The sequence below is a fragment of the Artibeus jamaicensis genome, unplaced genomic scaffold (assembly GCF_021234435.1).
Source record: "Artibeus jamaicensis isolate MK-2021 breed Jamaican fruit bat unplaced genomic scaffold, CSHL_Jam_final contig_415, whole genome shotgun sequence".
NCBI classification, from domain to species: domain Eukaryota; kingdom Metazoa; phylum Chordata; class Mammalia; order Chiroptera; family Phyllostomidae; genus Artibeus; species Artibeus jamaicensis.
This window is the reverse complement of record NW_026521823.1, coordinates 39,971,807-39,994,711: the sequence shown is the minus strand read 5'-3', so window position 1 is coordinate 39,994,711 and position 22,905 is coordinate 39,971,807. Positions and strand designations below refer to the sequence as shown.

The 22,905-nt window shown below is 47.0% G+C and overlaps 1 protein-coding gene across 1 annotated transcript in view; it reads right to left on the bottom strand.

Annotated features, from left to right (window-relative positions):
• Positions 1–22,905, bottom strand: part of NBEA (neurobeachin) — a 439,670-nt gene that overhangs the window by 405,033 nt on the left and 11,732 nt on the right. The window contains exon 2 of the mRNA XM_053665561.1: positions 535–766. Coding sequence (XP_053521536.1) covers positions 535–766 — 232 coding nt within the window. The remainder of the gene's footprint in view (positions 1–534; positions 767–22,905) is intronic.

The following is a 22,905-nucleotide window of genomic DNA, read 5'->3' as shown; positions in this document are numbered from 1 at the left end:
TTAATTAAATACTACACAGAAAGTACTGTTTCTATTTCTGGTAGATGTTATAGTACTTGTTTCAATTATTCATTATTAAGATTTTCTAAAACCTGGAAAAGCAAAATTAGTAATTGTCTAACACAAAAGAAGTCATTCTCTATTTGTAAGGTTTTCCCTTAACAAAAAAAGAGATTTTTTTCCATAGAGTTCATTTATCTATTTTAAATCAAGGTAGCTTCAACGAATCTATAAAGTGGTAGCTCGGTACTCATCATCACTTCTTTCCGAAACTCATGACCAGTACCGTGAACAACAAAGCGTTTCCTCTTGCGGGGCAGTGCTGTAACTCCTATGAGTTAAAGTAAGTGCAACAAGACCCGATGAAGTGCCAAGTGCTGAAATACTTTTTCCCGTCAAAATGCGAGGAGGCTGGGGTCCGACGAGTTCCGAGCCTGATGAGTGCCGAGGTACCACTGTACTACCCGCAGACTGCTAGAAGCAGCATGCAAACCTGCACAAGCACCCCCAGCAACCTGCTGGCCGGCCTCCTACCTGCTATCATGTCATCCACAGCGCTCATCTTTAGCAGCACCTGCTCGATGAGCCCGACCTCCGTGCTGGTCTGCAAGTTGCGGACGCTCTTCCGCAGGATGGCGGTGAACATGCTCCAGACCTCAGCCTGGCAGGTGACATCGCAGTGCTCCAGAAGCTCTGTCATGCAGGTGATGCTCTCGGCGTCCTGGATGATGAAGTTCATCTCCAGGTCAAATTCTCCACCAACCAGCTGGAAATGAGCGGAAATACACCAGAGGACCAGTAAGGTGGGGTGCATTTTATAACAATACAGTAACACCAAACATTCCATTTGAAAGAAAGCATAACTACTTCAAAACACTTCAAGTCTTCTAGCCTAAAACTAAGTTGGATAAAACTTAGTACCCTACAGGAAAGTGAACACAATTTGCAAAGAGAAATCTAATTTCTTTAATGGAAAGAGGTGATTTCAAATCTGAAATAATAGAGTGAAACAGAGCATAGGACTCCTGGGCAGGGGTGTCAGGTGGTGGAATTCAGTGCAAATTTCTACAAAAAAGAGGCCTGGCTCTTAAGAGCAATATTCACTAGAGGATGAAATGTAAGCATAAATTTTAAGGCATAAAATGTACATGTTGAAATAGAATCAATGTTTAAAATAAGTTTAAAAGAGAACTCCCTAATATCTTGCAATACTTTGAAAAATACATGAACCGGTACATGTGATTAACAGCAACATACATGACTTGTAGCCAAATGAGTCAAAAGTGCTACTGTGCCTCCTGAACACACTTGAACTCGAAGACGCACTGGAACGATGCTCTTGGTCCCTACTGACCACACATCACCAGTCGGTAACAGTGCCATTCTTTCACTGTTGTTCTATCACAGTTGTCCCCATCCCTCCCCCGCAACTGCTGCTCTCTCCTGCCCCACCCACCCAGTTGTCCATGACCATGGGTCATTCATACTTGTTCTTTAACCAGAGCCCTTCCTTCTTTAAATCCTTATTCTTAAAGAGCAGCACTGACACACTGGATATCTTTTTGGTCAAAAGAATGAAAGATTAGCCCTGGCTGGTGTGGCTCAGTGGATTGAGCATGGGCCTGCGAACCAGACAATCGTGGTTCGATTCCCAGTCAGGGCACATACCGGGGTTGCAGGCCGGTTCCCTGCAGGCCAGTTCCCAGCAGGGGATGCACGAAAGGCAACCATACATTGATGTTTCTCTCCCTCTCTACTTCCCTTCCCCTCTAAAGATAAATAAGTAAAATCTTAAAAAAAAATTAAAAAAAAAGAAAGATTTAGGGAAAAATAGCCATATGCAATGTGTCTAATAATTTTGAAGTTATGCATTCATTCATTCAACAAATATTTTATTTATAAAAGAGAAGAACTCACTGATCTAGCAAGTAGCAGCATTTCCACAGACAAGCAAAAGCCCAAGCGCTAACAGTGCTCAGTTCCAAGAATAAAGATGTACACATGTAGAGCACACATACTCTTACCTTATTCCAAAAAAGACTGCAGCTGGCTTACAAGTTACGTGAAGCATTAAAGAAGGCATAAAGCGGTATGAATGCATTACAGCAGTAGTAACAACACTACTGTCCAACCCTACGTGCCAGGCAGAGCCATCCTAAGTGCCCCTCACATTTTAAATAACTTAATTCTCACTACGACATAGGAGAAAGAAGCTGTATTTTCTTCCCTTCACAAGTAAGTAATCACAGGCACCGGAGTTGAATTAACTTGTAAGGGGTCACAAAACCTGTAGGTAGAAGACCCAAGACCAAAACCCAGTAAACTCCCTTCACACAAGTCCATACAAGCAATAAAACCTCATTTAAGAATTACTTTAAAGTTTTTAAAAATTTTAAAGCAAAATATTCTCAAATTTTAATATATTAAACCTGGTATACATTTTTCTCTGTAACAGCTCCAAAATTCAACTTTGTAAGAAACTAGGCCTTCTGTTAACTTCTGACCTTTAAATGACCTAGATGTCCGCCCTGGTTAAAGGCTAGTTGTACTTCTATGGAAACAATTGCAACTGCTCTTGCTGGTTCCGCTTTGTCCGCTTTGTTAATGGTAACCGCTACGAGAGGGTGGCTAAGAGCCTGTCTCTACCTCCAGCCTCCCCGAACCCAGATTCCAGCCGCATCAGTCCCTTGAGGCGAGCACCGCTTGCCGAACCCGAGCACTTCATCAACAGTGCGGGAACAGAAGTTCCTTCAGAACAGGGTACAGTGACTGGGTCATCAGCACTCAGTAACAAAGTGGGGCATGTAGTCAGCACTCGGCTGAGGTCGGTTCACAGATCTATGACAAACAACTCGAACACCATTTTTACCACGCCAGTCTCACCAAAGAAGTGCTTGCTTACTCACTGTTACACACTCGGTTGCTCCGAACCTCAGCTGAACCTTGTGAAGCAGGGTTACTAACACAGAGAGAAAGAAACAGGTTTGAAACACCACAACTCATACTAACTGAAACAAGAGAAGCAGATACCAAGATTTAAGCCTATGAGTCTTGAATAAACTTGTGTAATACTTTTTTCAAGATAGTATACAATCAAGAGGAAGAATAATGAAGAATATTTTAGACTAATTGCCTAAATGAGTTCTAAGGCTCTAGTGGAATCTGGTGTAACCAAGAACCATTATGAAATGTGTAAGTAACAGAGATGGGCTCAGCTGCAAGAAAATAAATAGTATGCTTTCAAAGGAATTAACAATTAACATGTGTAATTCTAACAATCAGGCTCTGTCATGTGAAGCCTAAGGTTCCATCTTTCACAGTTAAAAAGAACAATGACCTTTCAGATATATTTATTTAATTACAAAAGAATTTGGGTTATGGCTCTCTGGTTTCATTTCCAGAAGCAGTAAAAATACTCATAGTAGACAATGCAGAGTGGGCTTACATTTTCTGACAGCCTTTTTAACCTGTATTATATCTTCTAATACACACTGAACTGTGGCTAATGCTTCTGAAACTCTCATTCCAAGATCAGGAAAATATTTATTCCCCACTTCTATATGAAATAACTTTTATCTAACCTTTTAAAAGTGTAAAAATTACTGTCTGTGTTCTTTGGAGCAATTTTGGCCCAATTTTTCAATCAGACTGAGTTGTTTTGCTGTCATTTTTTCAACACAGAGTTGTATGAGTTCCTTACTTATTTTCAGATGTTAATCTCTTATCTACTATATCATTAGTATCTTCTCCCATTTAGTAGGTTGTGCACATCAAAACCACAACAAGATACTACCTCACACCTGTCTGAATGACTATCATCAAAAGGTCTGCAAATGAGATGTGATGGCGAGGACGTGGAGAACAGGGAACCCTCATGCACTGCTAGTGAGACTGAAAACTGGCCTGGCCACTGTGGGAACCAGTACAGAGAATCCTCAAAAAATTAAAAATGGGCCCTGGCTGGTGTGGCTCAGTGGATTGAGCATGGGCCTGGGAACCACACGATCGCAGTTCGATTCCCAGTCAGGGCACATGCCTCGGTTGCGGGCCAGTTCCCAGCGAGGGACTCATGAGAGGCAACCATACATTGATGTTTCTCTCCTTCTCTCCGTCCCTTCCCCTTTAAAGATAAATAAATAAAATCTTTAAATAAAAAAAATTAAAAATGGAACCGCCTTATGACCCAGTGATTGCACTTCTGGGTATTTATCTGAAAAAATCAAAAGCATAGATTGGAAAAGGCATAAGCACCCCTCGGTTCACTGCAGCATTATTTATAACAGCGGAGACATGAAAAAAACGGAGCTATGTCCACTGCAGATGAATGGATAAAGAAGGTATGGCATGTGTGACTACAAGTTCATGTACATTAAACTCCAAAAGTATAAAATAACCATTCAGCCTTAAAAAGGCCTAAAACTGAACACTTTCTCCCCAGTTCCATATAGTACGCAGTGTTGTTTCTACACTGATACTTTTCCCATCAAAAGCTTCTCTATTTGCACTCCACAAACATCGTTTCTACCCCAGAGGATAGATAGCTAGCAGCGAGAAGGGGAGGTGTTGCAAGGTGGCCCTCCCGAGGGCAGTGCAGGAAGGACCTGGCCTAGGATCCCTCCTGGTAGGTGGCTTAGCATCTTCTCCCCAGGTCTCTGCACATCATCTTCCTGCAACGCATCTCAGTGTTCACATCTCCCCTTTTTACAGAGCCAGTCACACGGGGTCAGGGTCCAACGCATGACTGCATTTTAACTTGATTACCTCTGTAAAGACCCTCTCTCTCTAAATACGGCCACAGTCTGTGTAACTAAAGGTTAAGACTCAGCATATCTTTGCTCCCCTTCCTGGGGGTATGAGGTGGAGGCCTTCCAATTCCATCCATAATACCACGACTGCAACATCCCAAGTAGGTACCAATGTGGGCAATGCTGCCTTTCATTCTGCCTAATGCCTATCCAAGGCAAAAAATAAAAAGCAAAACAAAAACCCTCTATCGAGTTATAAATACTAACTCTCAACAACAGCATTATGAGTGACCACTACTTCCTAATACCCTGAATTTTTCCTTAAGGGGCTTTTCAAAGTAGAAAAGTATCTGATGAGAAAGCACGGAGCCCACACCGGCCCCAGAGCCGAATACGTTCCCTGTCACCTGTCACGGGCACCACTTAGCAGAAGCCCCTCTTCAGGACGGAGTCCCAAAGGCAAGGGCCCTCCACAAACTCTGAGGAGGGTCACCAGTCACATGAAAGTTTACAGAGTTCAGGTAAGGTCAGTTTTACCTTAAATTTCATGTAAGAATAAATCTCACTTTTAAAAAGTAAAGCCCTTACTCCAAGTACCACAACAAAAGAAGGAAAACAAAGTACCACGTTCATGCACACACAGGCACGAAGTGACCCACACCCCTCCTCTCAGGGGCTGAAAACACACAACATGACAATAGATACGTGAGCCAGTAACTCCATTCGACACACTAAACTAGGGAGTGCACCACATAAGACAAGGCAATCACACCACCAACACTGGAAATAGCCAAGAGGCTTGTCCAACTAATATTTTCCTAATTTCTTCTTGAATGGTCTTCAAGGATAGGTTGTCAACATCTTCCCTTCCTAGAGTACTCAGGTCTTCTTCATACTTAACCTTCAAAATGGGGTTCCCTTCATCTGAAATATATTTCTACAGTTGAAAGGATAGTTTTCTTTTCTCATACCTTCATTAAAGTAAATAATGATTGGTATAAACCTCTTTTACATCACTGAATATAGGCAATTCTTTAAATTATTTCAGGTAAGTCATCAAATTTCCTTCAACCTTTTTGTCATAACTTTAACGATGTTACCTTTTCCTGGTTTTTACTTATCTTTTCAAAAGAATCATTATCAAAATTGGGCTCACCCCAGCTGGTGTGGCTCAGTGGACTGAGTGCCAGACTGAGCGCCAGACTTTGAACTAAAGGGTCACCAGTTCAATTGCCAGTTAGGGCATATGCCTGGGCTGTGGGCCAGGTCCCCAGTAAGGGGTGTGTGAGAGGCAACCACACATCAATGTTTCTCTCCCTCTCTTTCTCCTTCTTTTCCTGTCTCTAAAAATAAATATAATCTTAAAAAAAATTAAAAGAATTGGGCTCGGACACTTAGAGAAATCTAATATTCTAGTACAGTGTAGAAAACTCAGGTCTTCCGTGTGACATGGCCATGACAGACAGGGTGAAAGTGAGTCATGCGCACTACCCACTGTGGTTCAGCTCAGTGGGCGCACAGGGCACTGTCGGAGCAAGGCCCACAGCCAGCAAATTCCGCTCACTCTGTCGTAACCAGGGGTCACACCCAAACAATGAGGCGACGCAGCTTTAGAAGTGGTTGTCATAAATCTTAGTTGTTCACTTGTAAATGATGAGCTTAAAGCATTGCTTAAAGAAACTATCGAGTGTTGAAAAAGAAAAGGCTCTTGCTGACCTACGATTTCATTTTATGAAGCTAAAACAAAGAACAAAGCAAGTAGAAGAAATGAAAAAGCAGAAAGCAATGAAATAAAAACAAAGAGAAAGAATTAACACAGCCAAATTTGTTTCCTTGAAATGACCAATAAACCACTAGCTAAACTAACTGAAAGAAAAGTACAAATTATTAGTATCTGGAATGGATTATTACCATAAACCCTACAAGCATTAAAAGCATACTATAGAAACGTCTATGAACTATGCTGTGCCAACAAACCCAATTACCTAGATAAAACAGAAAAACCCCTTGCAAAACACAATGTTCCAAATGGATACAGATGAATGAAAACCTGAACAACCTATATTTATTAAAAAGTTAAATCTAAAGCCCTGGCTGGTGTGGATTGAGCATGGGCCTGCGAACCAGACAATCGCGGTTCGATTCCCAGTCAGGGCACATACCGGTGTTGCAGGCCGGTTCCCTGCAGGCCAGTTCCCAGGAGGGGACACATGAAAGGCAACCGTACACTGATGTTTCTCTCCCTCTCTCCTTCCCCTCTAAAGATAAATCTTAAAAAAAAAAAAAGTTAAATCTACTATTAAAATCCCCCTGACAAAGAACAGCGGGCACTCAGTGGCGAGCTTCTTAACAAATTAAACAGAGATGTGCCATATGACCAAGAATTCCACACCTAGGTATCTATAAAAATATATGTTCATAAAGGCATTATTATTAAAAGCCAAAGACTGGAAACAACGCCAATGTCCACAAACTGGTAAAGAAGTCATCCAAGTGTGGTACAGCCACGCAATGGGATGCAATGGGATGCTACTGGGCAGTAAAGTGGAAGATCGGTGAACCTCGAGCACGTTATGGTAGATGACAGGAGTTAAACCTGAAAGAGCGTATGTTGGATGACTCCATGTATGTAAAAGAGGCAGAAAAGGCTGATGCAGAGAGAGCACATTAGAGATTGCCGGGGCTGGAGACGGGAATGAGAGAGGACTACAAGTGGGCGTACCTCCCTTTGGGGTGGGGGTGCCGGAAGTGTTCTAAAAACAGATTATTCTTATAGTTGAATGACCACGCAAAAATACTAGGGCTCTCACTTGTATGCTAAAAATAGATGAATTTTCTGAAATGTAAACACCTCAATAAACTTAAAAAGAATTACCACATTAATGTAAGTACTTCAATCAATATAAAAATATCATTTGAGAAAATTCAGCCATTGGAGATAAAAAAAACTTGTTAGGCAACTAGAAATAGAAGGAACACCCTTAACCAAGCAAGTGGTGTTCAGAAAGACCTGAGACTGACGTGCTGATGGAGAATCGACTCAGCGGTCAGCCCGGGACCCCGAAGACGCGGAGGGTACCCACTCCCATTGCTGTGGTCAGCGCTGTGTGGCAGGCGCCCCGCATGCAAAGACCGGAGAAGAGGAAGCGGAGCTGCCGGTCCTTCTGGAGCCACGTGGACACAGGACTGCGTGTGCAGAACACGCCCAGTGTCCACAAAGCAGCTACTCACACACATACGTGACTTCAGCGAAACTGGGGGACGCAATATCAACCGACAAAAATCAACCGCAGGCTGAGCATCAAAGTTAGAAAATAAAATTTTGAAATTCTATTTACAATAGCATCAAAAACACTTCGCAATAAATGTGACAAAAACATGGGCAATGCCTCCAAACTATAAACTACAAAACCCTACTGCAAGGAATTTTTAAAAGACGTAAATAGAGGCACATCCTGTTCAAGAATTGGAGGACTCGGCATTTTCAAGAAATCACCCCCCAAAAAACAATCAAACTACCCATCCACACAAACACGCTTACAAACCCACCAGGCCTCTCGGCAGAAACTGCCACCGGTGACGCCAGGTGCGTGTGGCCGCAGGGCAACTCCATGGACCCTCGCCGCCCGGGGCACAAATGCGGCGCCGCTGACCCGCTCACAACCCGCCGGGAGGCGGCCGCACCCCGCCCATGCACGTAATGCAGCGCCAGCCGTTCCACGTTCCACGGAGTGGCCCGGCCCCGCCGCCGGCAGGACGGCTGTTAGCAGAACACACTTGATGACTCACATTTCACCAAAACTTAAAAGTACTTTTTTGTGAAAAGACAGCTGTTGGTAAATAAAATTTACACACCAAAAAAAAAAAAACTTTCAAACAATATGTATCAGCCAAAGGAACAGTATCTGCAGTCCATTTTAAAAATCTCCTGAGTAACTCTCACTTTAGAAGCTGGCAGGAGACTTGAGCGGGCACTTCACGAAGCACCTTCACACGGCCGAGCGCACGCAATCCAGGAAGACGTGCCGAACGTCCTCGAACGTCCCCGGGCAGCCCCGCGCACCCTCAGGGGGCCGCCAGCACCGCCGCAAACCGCCATGAGGGTGCGCTCACACGTATGTGACGGGGGTGGGGGCACGCTCACACGTAAGTGACGGACGGAGGTACGCTCACACGTACGTGATGGGGGTGGGGGTACGCTCACATGTACGTGACGGGGGTGGGGGGCGCGCTCACGTATACGCGACAGGAGGAGGCACGCTCACAAGCACGCCACTTCCACTGGCTCCAAGAAAGCTTCACGGACCCTCTTAAAGCGGCACACACCACTGTCAGACCCAGCAGTCACCAACTCCTGCTCAGGCAGTCATCCAAAGAAATAAAAACTAGATCTCGACACGGCTGCTACACGGATGTTCAAGGAAGCTTTATTCATGACGGCCAAAAACCGCCAAGAGCCCCAAGTTCCACCAACAGGAGAAGGGGCAGACCACGGTACTGCAGTTGTGACGGTCTCCTTGGCAACCAAAGAGGGCAGATGCTGATCCACGCAATAGGAACAAACCACACAAGCACGAGGCCGCACGAGAGGCGCTTTACTCAACAGGTCCCTCACACCTGTCAGATTCCGGCTGCACGACTTGCGCAGCCAGCCCGGTCTGGCTTTAGGGCTGTGGGCTCGGGACCAACGGGGTGGGTGCAAGGGACTTTCTGCAGTGGCCCGGACGTTCCTTATCTCGCAGGGCCTACACAGACAGCGCTGTACTTAAGACAGTTTCCATCCTATGGAACTTTACAAAACAGAGGCTGTGGGGGGACCCTCACCAAACACTGAGTTAGCAGATGTGCACAGCTGTAACCTCGCTTGAATTATATCTCAAATTTAAAAAACGCAAAAAAGCTAAGATGGACGCGTGTGTGATAAAGCTCCCTTAGTCAAGTGCAAACTGTAGAACCCGGGCGCTTGTGCGCTAACTGGAACTCTCCCCAACTATTCCCCTCAGTGAACACTATCAGGCCCGTGAGCCAGCACTGAAAATTGTCGCTAACAAACGCGACCCATCCGCAGTCTTTCCGAATCCTCCCAGCTCAGTGCCACTCACTTTTTCTTCAGCGTGGCCCATGACAGGCCCATCCGACTGAGAGGAGATGGGCTGCAGATTCCCCTCCACACTCCCCACGCTCCCTCCATCATGACCACACACTGCAGAGCAGGGCAGGCCAGGCGGGGTGAGACCCCATCCTGACCCCACGCACCTCCCTAGGGAAGGGAAAGGCCCCCCCACTGTCCAGGACTACTGCATGTCTTCCGGCACTGACGACAGTCAGCATCAATTCCGTGTGCGGCACTCCCGCACGGTCCGCCCCGCGGTTGTCCACACTCCCGGAAGCTCTGGCCTGCGGGGGCCAGCAGCCAACAGGAGGCCTACGGGAGGCCTCTGGAGCAACCTCACCCACCGCCACAAAGCCCCACATTCTGGGCGCTTTTCCCAGAGAAGCAGCAGTGGGGACTCGCCTGCCAGCAGCCACAAGGAGCGTGGTCTGACAGCCGCCTCTCTGGGTGTGGCCTCCCAGCCACTTCCCCTTGACCCCCCCTCCTCACCCTTGCACTTAGCCCTGGCCTGTATCTCCTCTGGGAAGACATCTCTGAGGCTCCGCTCTCCAAAAAAGGTATCACCTACCCAACTCAGAAAGTTCGTAATTCATTGTATTTGTCTTACACAGCTTTACAAATGTGTGTTTAGCAGAAGGAAGGCTGTTAAAAGGCTCAGGCCAACTCCACCTGCCTGACCTAACATAAATTACTTAATTTGTCATCTCCTAGGTAAACTGTAGGTAACAGGACTTGACCTCACAGGGTTGTTGTGGGAATTATTATACCTAGCCTCCTACATCAATCACTGGATAAGAACGATTATTATTATTATTCTACTATTGCCTTCACGTGAGCCTGACTCTTACCCACATTTAATAGGCACCCAATTGAACGCTTCCACTGAAAGAGCGACTGCGCCATCCACGTATGGCTGACTGACACAGTACTGACACAGTATTGCTGCGGTCCACACAGACAAAAATATTCAAATAACCGCCCACTGGGATTCAAGGCAACAGTTCTAACTGGTCCGTGAGGACTGACAAAAACGAAGGAGCCCCACTTCACTTGCTCCGAAGCTGGCTTGCACGCTGCCCTAAAGTGCTAGACTACGTCGTCACCACCCCCATTCCCATCAGGGCAGTCCTCACTCCCTACCCCAAGTCTGCATGCTCGAGCTCTGGGAGCAGGGAACCCACACCCGCTCCATCCCTGGTACAAGGCTTCTGGCTGCTCCCAATTTTAGAAACCTGCTCCCTGTTTAGAAGCCTTCCAAATGTTCAACTTTATGAACATTTGAAACTTCAGGTACACTAAGACATAAACTTAACAAAAACTGAGAAACTGTTATCAGCATGATTATTTATTAAATGGTGAAATCTCTAGGCAAGAACAGGAGACAATTTATACTTTAGTGCAAAAGAAAAATAAGTGGAAAACCCAAAAGTCTGTAAATGATTATGCCTTGATCTCCACTACACAATTTTCTAAGTGCCGGTTTCTATTCTCTCACTGGGCTGCTCTCACAATGGGGAGCCGAGCTCCCTCGGCCAGAAGGGCAAAACTCCAGCCCAAAGCTCTAACCCCTTTCACTAAACACAGGAGTGAGACTCCAAACAAAACAACAGAAAGGAAACGGCATCCCAATGGCAAAGAATTAGAGACACTGCCACGAATCGGGGACAGGATGAGGACTGCGATCGCCCAGCACTGCAGCAGCCACCTGACAGGCAACACCGTGGACTTCCTGATCCCAGGGGACAAGGAGGGACTGAGGCCTGGGGACCCAGGTCTTTCTCACAGGCACTGAAGCACCAGCAGCAAGGGCATCTGTGTGGGAAAGTGTCCTTGCTTACCCACCGAGCACCTTCAAATATACGTGCATCTCATCCTATAGGCAATGCCAGTGAAATACAGAAATGTTCCCTAAAAGTACACCTTCAAGGTTACATCATTTCTGAATTCTGTAGAATAGTGTAACAAAACTCTTAAAGAAAGAGAAGACACGGTTCAATGCCACCTTGTTGGAGAAGCCCCCCCCCCTTTTCTAAGCTGAGGCACGCAACTGCTGTCCGCAGGTCAGTTCCAGCTCGCTGCCTTCCTGTAAAGAGTTGTTTTCTGTGGGGGGACACAGTCGTGCCCGCTCACTTACACACTGGGTGCACGCCCACAGTGTGATTTAAACGTGGTGGTGTCTTTGCCCTCAGCTCCTAGCAGAGAAAACCCCCAGGGTTTCCTGAGGGACAGGAGTGTGTCCCAGTCAACTGCCTTGGATGACACCTCGGGTGATGCTAACCAGGCAGCTCATGGCCAGCAGTCAGGACAGGGGCTGGCCAGGAGACCGGCGTGTGCCCTCAGCGCTGGCGCCAGCTCGGCCACAGCCATGTGGCAAGTGACGAGCCCCTGTGCACCTGCATGATGAAGGCTCCATGAGAACTCGAGACAATGAGCTCAGGGGGCTTCCCAGTCGGTGCTCACCCCGAGGTGCCCGGACAGAGCCCAGAAAGGGCCTGGGGCTCTGTGCGCCCACCCCCCACCTCCAGGGCCCGCCCCTTTCACCCATCCCTTTCGGCTGCTCCCGAGTGTGTCCTTCATAATAAAACCAACCATAAGCATGGGGCTTTTCCGGTGCTGTGAGTCATCCAGCGGACTGTCCCACAGGAGGGTGGGGCTTCCCTCAGGCAGGAAGTAGGGCAGCAGCCCTCCCACCCCACAGGTGGCTGTGAGCGGTGGCGGCCTTGTAGGACGAAGCCCTCAACTGGTGAGGTTTGCACTGACTCCAGGAAGTGTCAGAAGTGAACCAAATTCTAGGATACCTAATGGGTGCCACAGAATCAGTGTCAAAAAAGAAAGTGTTTTATTTAAATATGGGTATGGCTGCCTTGCAGTGGCAGCTGCAGAGCTGAGGGGCCACAGCGGACACCCCTGGCCCGCAGCGCCTGCAGCCTGGGTCTTTTGGGGAGACGTGAGCTGCCGCTGTCCTGGACAGCCAAGTTTCTCGTGGCCTCCTGTCTCCATGTGTGGGTCCGTGTCTCTAACGCAGCACCCGTTACCTTCACACAGCTGTCCGCACAGAGTGGGTTTACAGTGGGGAGCACACAAAACCGAGTTTACCCTTGTGTTATTATCTGTTAATTACTGTATCATTTACACACAAACAACTAAACCTACTTTTGTCCCACTCTGTATTTAAAAAACTACTTAAACCTCCATCTCTTCCCCCGCCTCTACGGATTACCACTTATGAACAGAAACCAGTTTCATTAATCATTATAGCCTTACAGCCTTCTTGGCATGTGGTGGACAGAAGCTTAAAAAAAACATTCGCACCAAAAAAGCTTCTTAAACCATGTTTCTACCCCAGTGTATCTAATCATCTACTTTAACATCAGCCTATGTTCCAGTTCAAAAGAGAAGAAAAAAATACTACTTAAAAATCACAAATTATTCACGCGTCGAAGCCTGAAAGGACTGCAGACATGACCTGGCCCAATCTTCATTCTCGGTCAGGCGCAGTGAAGTCCAGAATACCAACACGATTAGAGTAGAATCCAAGTGCAAAACGGATACTCTTCTCACTAACAACAGCAAACCTTTTCAACGCCTCAAGCGAAAAAATAACAAACAAGAACTAAGCTCTGTACAAACTGTACCCCAAAGCACTCTCAGGACGCGTCACGCTTCTGAGCGTACCAGCTGATAAGGAGACTGAATCGCAACATGAATCAACATAGGGCTTCCTTCCTCAAGAAGGTCCTGTTCAGGAAAATAAAAAGTCACTTGCAATAAAAAGTGTGCTTCCAGCAAACCTGTGTTGCATCCTGGCATGAGCTCTGTACCGCATCTCAGACCAGCAGACGTGTCCCACAGGTGCCCACTGATCGTGGGGCCACATCCTGAATGGTGATGAGCTCCGTGAACAGTGAGCGCAGCAGAGAAACAGTGAGCAACACAGCGATCTGCCCTAAACACAACTCACACACTTCCCATTTGAAGAATAAAACAGAAAGTAACATCCTTTATTTTACTTCCAAATATCTACTGCTATATGACTATTCCTACGTACATGAAAGTACAGAGGTAGAGAAAGATCTAGAGAAACCCAACGGCTGGCTCAGGGTCACGGCACGAGGCCAAGGCAGCGCAGATCTGATCTGCGGCCAGCCCGACCGCAGAGGCGGAGTTCGCCCCTGACACCAACCCAAAACGGGTCTGACTCCAGGGCCACTCGCACACGGGACTCCCGGCTCCTGAAGAGGGCGCCCCAGGACACCCCACGCAGCCCAGCTGTCAGAGGCCTGAAAGCAGCAGGTGCCAGCTTCCCCAAGGACCCTGTTGCGTCTGGAGGGAAACCCAAGCAACACAGAGACCAGAGTAAGGGAGCCCTGGTCGGTCTGCTCAGAGCGGCTTCCCTGGGACGGACGGGCCGCTGCACTCAAGTCCAAACTGGCTCTCCCTCGAAGGCCACAGGGTCAATTCACCAAGGCCCTCCTTCCTCACACATGTGCACAACAGGGACAGCAGTCCCTGTGTCATGGAGTCGGCGTACTGGCTGAGAATACTGCATTCCCTTTACTCAAAGTATTTTTCACATCTTCACATTTCTGAAATCAACATGAAGCTCAACACCGATGTGTACATTTAATGTAGTAGTGGTTTCTCTCCCCACCAAGAGCTGTCAGTAAATGAGTCCCAGTCCACAGCCTCGCCACGCACCTAACCAAAACCTGTAACTACTGCGATTTTATTATCTATGGTGCAAACACACAACAGATGACTCTGGTTTGTTCTGGGAACAGCTCTTCCCAGAATCTCCCTTTATGTGTTCACATAGAAATACATATGCATCTACTTCACTGTTTTTACTTCTCCACTTCTCCCTACCCCTTGCGGTCTAGAGGCCTTGGTTACTACATTACATTTCAAGACTGTAAACCCCGAGATTGTTGAGAAATTAATGTATTTACAAGGTGCTGATGGAATGCCAAAAACTGGAAATACTTCATTGCCTCAAACCCCTCTGTGCGTTCGAGAAGGACCCACAGTAGAGACGGAAGCCTAAGCTAAGTCCTGAAAGACGGAGCACCGATGTGCGGGGAAAACTAGGAGGTGGCCCGCACTTTGCAGGCACTGTGCCTGCTCAGACTTCCGGCTCTGGCGCCCCTGCCCACCCTGCCCCTCAACAAGCTGGGCCCGGGGCCGCCAATCTCGAGGAGCCTCCAACTTCAATCCTTTTCTGACTCCCACAGGTGGCTTGTCACTTTCTCCTCTGTGACACTGTGTCCTAACACCTATTTTTCCTCAAGGTCACAAGAGAAAGGAAACTCAGGGCCAGGATTTGAGTCCAAATTAGTCAAACAACAAAGGCCTCACCACAGTGTTTAGTACTTTTTAATTCACACACTGCTCTCCTGAGACCTCGAAGTCCTTAGAAAAGAACCATTTCCGGTGCCACTTGGTCCCAGGCTTCGGCACCATCCCCAGGTTTGGCGCCTGAGCTGGCAACCGCCACCTAGAAATAAACGTAGGTGTAGGTTAACCTCCCTCTCCACTCCACCAGGCACTGAGAAGTCTTTCAGGGTTTGAGATGGTCCAAGAATGCTGCAGAAATATACTCTGAAATGTTAATGGACTACCGAGACAGGTGCCACCACCTGTCCAACATTAAACAACTCTCCAAACACACTGTGCCAGATGCGCAGGTGAGTCACCCCTGGAACACAGCTGGGCCCAGGCCCTGCCTCCAGGAGCACCTCGCACGGCCCCCTGCCTCTACTCTGTTCCAGTATTAACTTGACCCCGGTGGGATCAAGTGTCCGTCTGCCCGCTGACCTAGTTAACGGTCCCCCCTCGCTCCTCCTACACAATGCTGCCCCCTCCACTTGCCTCCCCTCCTTCAAACAGCAGTTGCTTGAATACACGTAGGTATGTACGGATTTTCTCCAAGCAGCCCCCCGACAGCCTGGAATATCCCTCTCGGTCCGTAAGCAGACACTACCCTTTGGGCCTCATCATCACTCCCAACTGTGCAAAGACAAAAACCCACGTTGGAGAGGCCTCCACCAGTGACCCGTAAAATAGTTCCAGACAAAGCCGAGGACACGTGCACTGCCATGGAGCCGCAAGAGTGTGCTGACTTCCTCAAAGCACAAGCGCAGGGGCACAGGGTAGCTGACCACAGCGCAAGTCCACCGAGCCCACGGAGACACGAGGAGGGCAGGGCAGGCCATGCTGTGCAACAGAAGGCAGGCCGCCAGACTGGGCACCCACGCGCTGAGTGGACAGCAGATGCCGACCAACCTCAGGGCAGGAGAATAGAGCTCTGAGGCTTAGGAACCAAAGCCTCAGGAAGCTTAAACAGCCACTCATGAGTGTGCTGAATGCTTGCCATCTCACCAGCCCAAGCTAAGAACACCTGGCACTACGTCCAGATCGTACCCACGATGAACCTGCAGCTGGAATTTAAGACGGCAGCAAACCAAACTCTGCAGGTTTCTGAAACAGAGGCAGTAAGCACAGCAAGCACCACCTCTGTCTGAAACCTCACACCACCCATTACCCATGAAGCACACTTGTGAGGTACCCCGCACAGCGACTTCCGGCCAGTGTGCCACAAGAACTGTTTCAACCACGCGCTGCCTGACTACTGAGTCAGGGGCACTCCGACCTCTTTCCCCATAGACTTTCAAGTGAGCAAACGACAGCAGCCAACACAGCAGGAGCCATCTGCGGGGAGCGCCCTGTCCTGAACCATAAATGTGTAGGTCACGTAACAGAGCTGCACCTTACTGGTCACGTCACGTGGCAAGGTTGCGTCTCATTGGTTAATTCTTGGTACCAGAAATCTTTCTATACAAGTATAGGCACCTTTTTCAAAAGTCACTCTGGAGCAAAAAGAATAAGTTGTTCCTATTATTATTTTTGTAAATTAATAATCAAAAGTATACCTTTTTTTGGGTCAGATCAGCAAAATACGTGTTTTTTGGTGTGCCACAGAATTTCAGTAACTGTGTCAGTGTGCCATCAGAGGGACAAGGCTGAGCGTGGCTCACGTGGCACAACGCCCACCTGGCGCACCATGAACGCAGCAGAGGCCCGTCACGGTCACCTCTGCGCTATCACCGAGGGAGAGGGAGGCCTCAGTTTTCCACTGACCCTGCAGCAGACAGGAAAGTAACACTTGTACTTAGGAAGGAGTCAAACCTGTTTGGGCTTTAATGACACCAGGAAACCACCGGTGCCTGCGGATGCACAGACGAAGACGTCAGAGAATAAAAGCATGAGGGAGAAGGAAGAAAAAGTAGAAGGAAGGAAAAAGAACAAAATAATTCAAGGTATAGAAAGCCAGGGGTTTGTATAATGAAAAAATAGTGTAAATTTCAAAGGGAATTTGTGTGGAACACTATAAACAGATCCTGAGGTTTAGTACATCACTTGTTTTATCCTTACTTTCCCTGAAAACCAGCTGTGCCCCTCCAAATGCACATTAGAACGCCAGCCCTCCTGGGCGGGGCCTTCGGAGAGACAATCAATGCAGGTGAAATGAGACCATGTGGGTGGTCCTGATCCTCCAACAGGACTGATGTCCTTCCAGGAAGTGGACATCAGGACACAGACACACAGAAGAGAGGCTGTATGAAGACACAGGGAGGGGGGCATCTGTGAGCCAAGGGGTTCGCAGGAGACCTCCTCCGATACACCTTGGCTTGGACTTCTCGCCACCAGAATTGTTGCTCACGCTGTCCAGTCTGTAGGATTTGTTACGGCAGCCCCAACAAACTGACGGGCACTCCAGCCAAACCCCGGTGACTCCAGTTACTACATGAGAAGGGACACTTGCTAGACTAGAGACCCACCCAGACACCGAGTCGCAGCTCTGCAGCGGAGCAGCAGAGACCGAACCAGGGACTTCTCCGAGCCTGCGTTTCCAGTCTTAAAATCCGGAAAATCTTTGAAATCTTAGGAAGCACTAGCATTCCAGTATTCTGCTATTCAATGTAAAGTCTTCTTTAAAATATGGTGGTTCTCCTATGCAATACACAATTGCCATCAAAATACAATAGGGTATTACTCTCACTCTGATAAATCAAGTAAATCTTCACAAAGTATACATACCCTGTTTTCCAGGTGAAGTTGCTTCTTGATTTCAGGTTCTGGTAAATAGGATATATTCAACACATGGATTTCAAGAAAGCATATTTTCACACTTTTTTAATAGTAACTCAAAAAAGCAGTTATTTCATTAAGAAAAAGTCTAGCAAATAAGCAAAGCATGTTAGAAATAACTACTTTTATCCAGCTTCCACATTTGACTGTAATTATTTCTTCGAATCTATAGCAATGTCTACAATTTGCCTCTCAAAGTATTTGCTGACAATAAATCGCATTTAATTTGCCATATTGATTGCCATGAATTATTGAGGCAACTTCTACCAGAGCAGGAAGAACAAGTCTTCCCCATGACACGTGGTTGTGAAATCTTTGCTATTAAGTCAACGCATTACCGAGGACAGGTTTATGACACCTAACAGAAGACCCCAAAATGGTAGTGGCTCCACAATCTGATGAAGGTGACACAGATGTGTGTCTGTATTTGTAAGTATATACTGTACATGCACGCACACACAAATGCAGACATATAAAAAGGAAGCATGCTAAACTACCTCTTAGTTTCTTTCTATGGTTCATCTACCTCTGAGAGGTCGCCTCTAAACCAGAACCATCCAATATAAACACAATGCAAGCCATACCCATCACTTTAAATACTCTACTAGACACAGTAAAAGAAAAATATAGAACCAGGAGAAATTAATTTTTATTTCATTTAACACAATATATGTAAAATATCACTTCACCATGTAATAAATATCTATCATTTGTATTAATATTTGAATATAGTTGTCTCCATTTTCCCACCACCACTTTCCCCCGCCCCACCCACCCCAACCTTTTCCCCTCAATCCTACCCCCCTTTGGCTTTGTCCATGGGCCCTTTATACACGTTCTTTGACAACATGTAATAAATAGTCTTAATGATATATGAGATAGTTTACATTTTTATGCCAAATCTCCAAAGCCCAGTGTGCACATTATGTTTCAGAACACTTCAAGTGCGCCCCACCGCGACAGGGGCTGGTGGCCGCCACACAGCGGTCCAGTGCCGGACAGGGAGCCACAGTCCAGACCTCAGCCCAGGCACCACCACTCCCAGGAGAGATGCCCCTTGACCCCACCGGCACCGTCCTCTCTGGGGGGTCGGCCCACCAGGTCCTAACTCATTTCTAGTGCAGAATTCATGCATTTTGTTGCTTGCATTTGTCACCCCTACAGCGTGGAAAAATCCAGGGCAAGGAACCCTCCTGATCACTGTGCCTGGTGTCATGTCACATGTGCTAAGCATCTGACAGATAAGTGTTGAACAAAGCAGGCACGTGGTCGAGATGCAGTCAGGTAGCAAAGAGTGTATTCAGACCCAGTGAATGAGCATTCAAAAAGGGTGGGGGGCCCTAAGAAGAAGTAGCTGAGAACAAAGACCTAAATCATCTGAAAATTAAATATAGTACTCGATTTTAAACAATCAAATCAATCACAAAATAAGTCAACTGTAGAATGATATGATTCAATAACTGTGCATATTAAACATTAGCAGCTGACTATCATAATATACAGCAAAACTTGTATAAGGTCTTTGGTTTTTCCTCAAGGATACACTACACTGCTCGCGCTCCTCTTTAAAAACTGGCAGCACACCCTGCAGACATGATACAGCCACATGTTAAATTACTGTCACAGGCTCCCTCCGCGCTGCACCTCCGCTCCCATGTACACAGAAAGATAGTCAAGACAGTGACACACAGTGTGTCAGCAAGTCGATCCAGGCCCCACCACTCTCGCTGGAACTTGCACCTGTTGTAAATGTCTAGGCTAGATTCGTATTTTCTAAGCAGGTCATCTTCAATTCATTTCAGAGTCTGGCAGCAGAATTTTTCAGTGTCCAGCTGTCATGCTGAATGACAGTTTGTCATGCAGGAACTAAAACACATTAGGTTACCTTTCAGAGTACAGATCACTAACAAGGATAAATATTATTTCGAGAACAATAAAGCTCAATAGAATCAATGAAAAACATCGGCAACTCACTCAAGTGAGTTGCTCGACATACTTACAAAAGCACCGCCGCGGACAGGCGGTCCGGGGTGGCCTGGGGCGACACGGGGGAGGTCTATGCTCGAGTGAGTGTCAGGGCCTCGGTCTGCCGGGGTCACAGCCCCCAGCACAACGACCAGACAGACATGGGGAGAGATTACCGCTCCCTGAAAAAACCCACGCCTCGCCCTCTTCTCTTCGTAGGAAGAGACCCACTGAAGACACTTGCCGTGTGAAAAGCCGTGCTTTGGTAAAGGGCAGTCATTACATCTCAACTTTAATAAAAGCCATGACAGGTAGATAAACACAGGCTGCGAACAGGCGCTGCGCTGACCCAGAACGTGACCGACCCAGCGCCAACACTCCCAGCGGTACTCGTCCCGGCGCCCCGCTGCGGGAGGGACCCCCATCCCTCCCCAGGGAGGTGGGCCGGCGGCCCGAGGGCGCATGGGGTCCTGGCACCAGGCGCCGAGGAGAGCGCCTCCCCCTGGGGTCCTGGTGCCCAGTCGGCCCCGCCTCGGTCTTCTTCCTGACACTATTAACTCCACTTTGAGAAAACGCTACAATTTTTAGAATTCTGATTTTATGAGACTGACAAAATTAGAAGCAATTCCCAGCACCCTCAGTTCCCTTCATCTCCCCCTCCACCTTTCCTCTTACTCAGGCACCCACGCCCACAGATCCGCTCCCCTGCACCCAGCGCTGGACTCCACGTGCACACGCACACTGCAACTGCACCCACCTGAAGCTAGGGGTCCCGCCCCCATCATACCAGCTCGTTACAGAAGATCAGTGCTCACCAGCGCTCACTATGCATCAGGCTCACCACCGCGGTCTGTTCCGCACCCACAATGTAAACATTTGAACCTGCAACCCCTTCTTGTAACAAACATCCCCTATTTTAGTGCATATCTTTTTACTCCACAGATAAAGGTAGATGACTATGACAATTCAGAAAGTCAAAGTATGATGGGTTTCCCAAAGTTTTCAATACATGACCTAGTAACTGAATTAGCAGTACACCTAATAACTAAGTTAGCTATAGACCAAAAATAAAAGAGCCACATAACAAAAATAAAAGACCAAAAACATAATTTGAGCCACATGTACAGTTTAAAGTTGACTGATAGCCACGTTCAGAGAAATAAAAATAAACAGGGCAAGTTCATATTAACACATATACTCTATTGTAATAAAATAACTTGAGGCAATACAGTCAGGATATTATTATTTCAATGTGTAACCAATATGAAATTATTAATGAGACATTTGACATTTTCAAACTAGGTCTTTGAAACACAGCATGTAACTTATTCTCGAGCACACCTCGGTTCTTACTAGCCACACTACAAGTGCCTGCTTTGGACAGCGTGGCTACAGACGGGCGCAGAGCAGTGGTGCTTCAGAGCAAGCGGTGAGCGTGTGAAAAGACAAACCTGTAGTGACAGACTTCGGAGGGGCATTCATATAGCCATGATCGACAAATCTTTAATAATTAAGACAATCAAGAAATATACTGCAGCGGTGTTAAGAGGACATAAATTGTTATTTCTTAGAAATACAAAGATACTAATGCAATATATGGATGATTACAGAGCTACACACCTGAAACTCACAGCAGTAACCAGTGTCACCCCAATAATTTTTTTTTAAAAATACAAAAATAAAGTGTTAAAAACTAGAGCATTATCTTCATAAGATATATATTGTATCACATAAATGAGTTTACACAGATTTGGGCTTGCTCTCCTAGAAACCTATAAGTGGATAGGTAAGATGAAACATGAATTTTAAATGGAATTTTTTTATTTTAAAACACAGGCTGTTTGATGCACGCACACTAACAACCTCTTAAGTAAAAACAGACCGGAGGTGCTCTTTTTAATGAAGAAGAAGTTGAGTAAAGCCACCGCTGAGTATTCCATAAGCAGTGGAAATCCTGGTAACAAATGAGCTGCAGTCTTCCATAAAGAACTAATTTTTTGGTGACAAGACAAAAGGTCTTCACGCGACGGCGCCCCTGACCTTTCTTCCCGTGCCTTCTCCAGGAACTCCGACCTGCTGAGCCCTCCCTCCCCGCCCTCCCGCACGGTCTTGCCAGTCTAAAAGGAGGCCGTGTCAGGCTTTGCACAGTAGGGAGAACAAGGGAAAGCATCAGGAATTTGTAGGGTCTGGTGCAGAGCTTCTCAGACAAGTTCTAAGATAAGAGAGTCAAGAGCTACACCACGGGCACGAAGCAAATGAAAAACTTGTAAATTTTTAAAGAAATATTACTATGGTCTGTGTATGTCTACTCCTCATAATACTCAAGAAATAGGAGTGAAGAACCCAAGTCACAGAAATTACTTCACTCACTGGAGGCTCTTCTTCTGGCCCCACGAATACAGAGACTGGTCCACGCAGACCTGAATGTATAAATGGAACACACAAATGGAGCCTCAGAGGGTCTCATCCGTGTTGCCAGTACAGACTGGTCTGAATCCAAAACCCTCACCTACTCTTTGAAGACAAACGCCGAGTGCACTACGCCAGACCGAGATGGACGAATGCCCTGTGACTGCACAGACATGAGGGGCCCAGAGCGGCCCAACTCGGGGAGAAGGACGGTGACCGCCAGGGCCTGGGGGAGGGCTGAGGCCGCTGCTGACCAGGCAGAGCTCCACTCTGGGAACAGGAACACCTTCCGGAGCCGTGGCGATGGCTGCACAACAACGCGTATGTGTTTAACCAGTGCCACCAAAGCGAGCATTTTAGAAAGGCTAAGCTGGCACATTTTGTCATCTGTATTTCACTACAATAAAGAAAGACAGGCATAAGGACTCTGGGAGGGGCTAGCCTGGGAATACCCTAGCAGCGATGATATTTGAAGAAACTAAAATTAAAAAAAAAAACAAACACTCTTCTGGAGACACATTTACC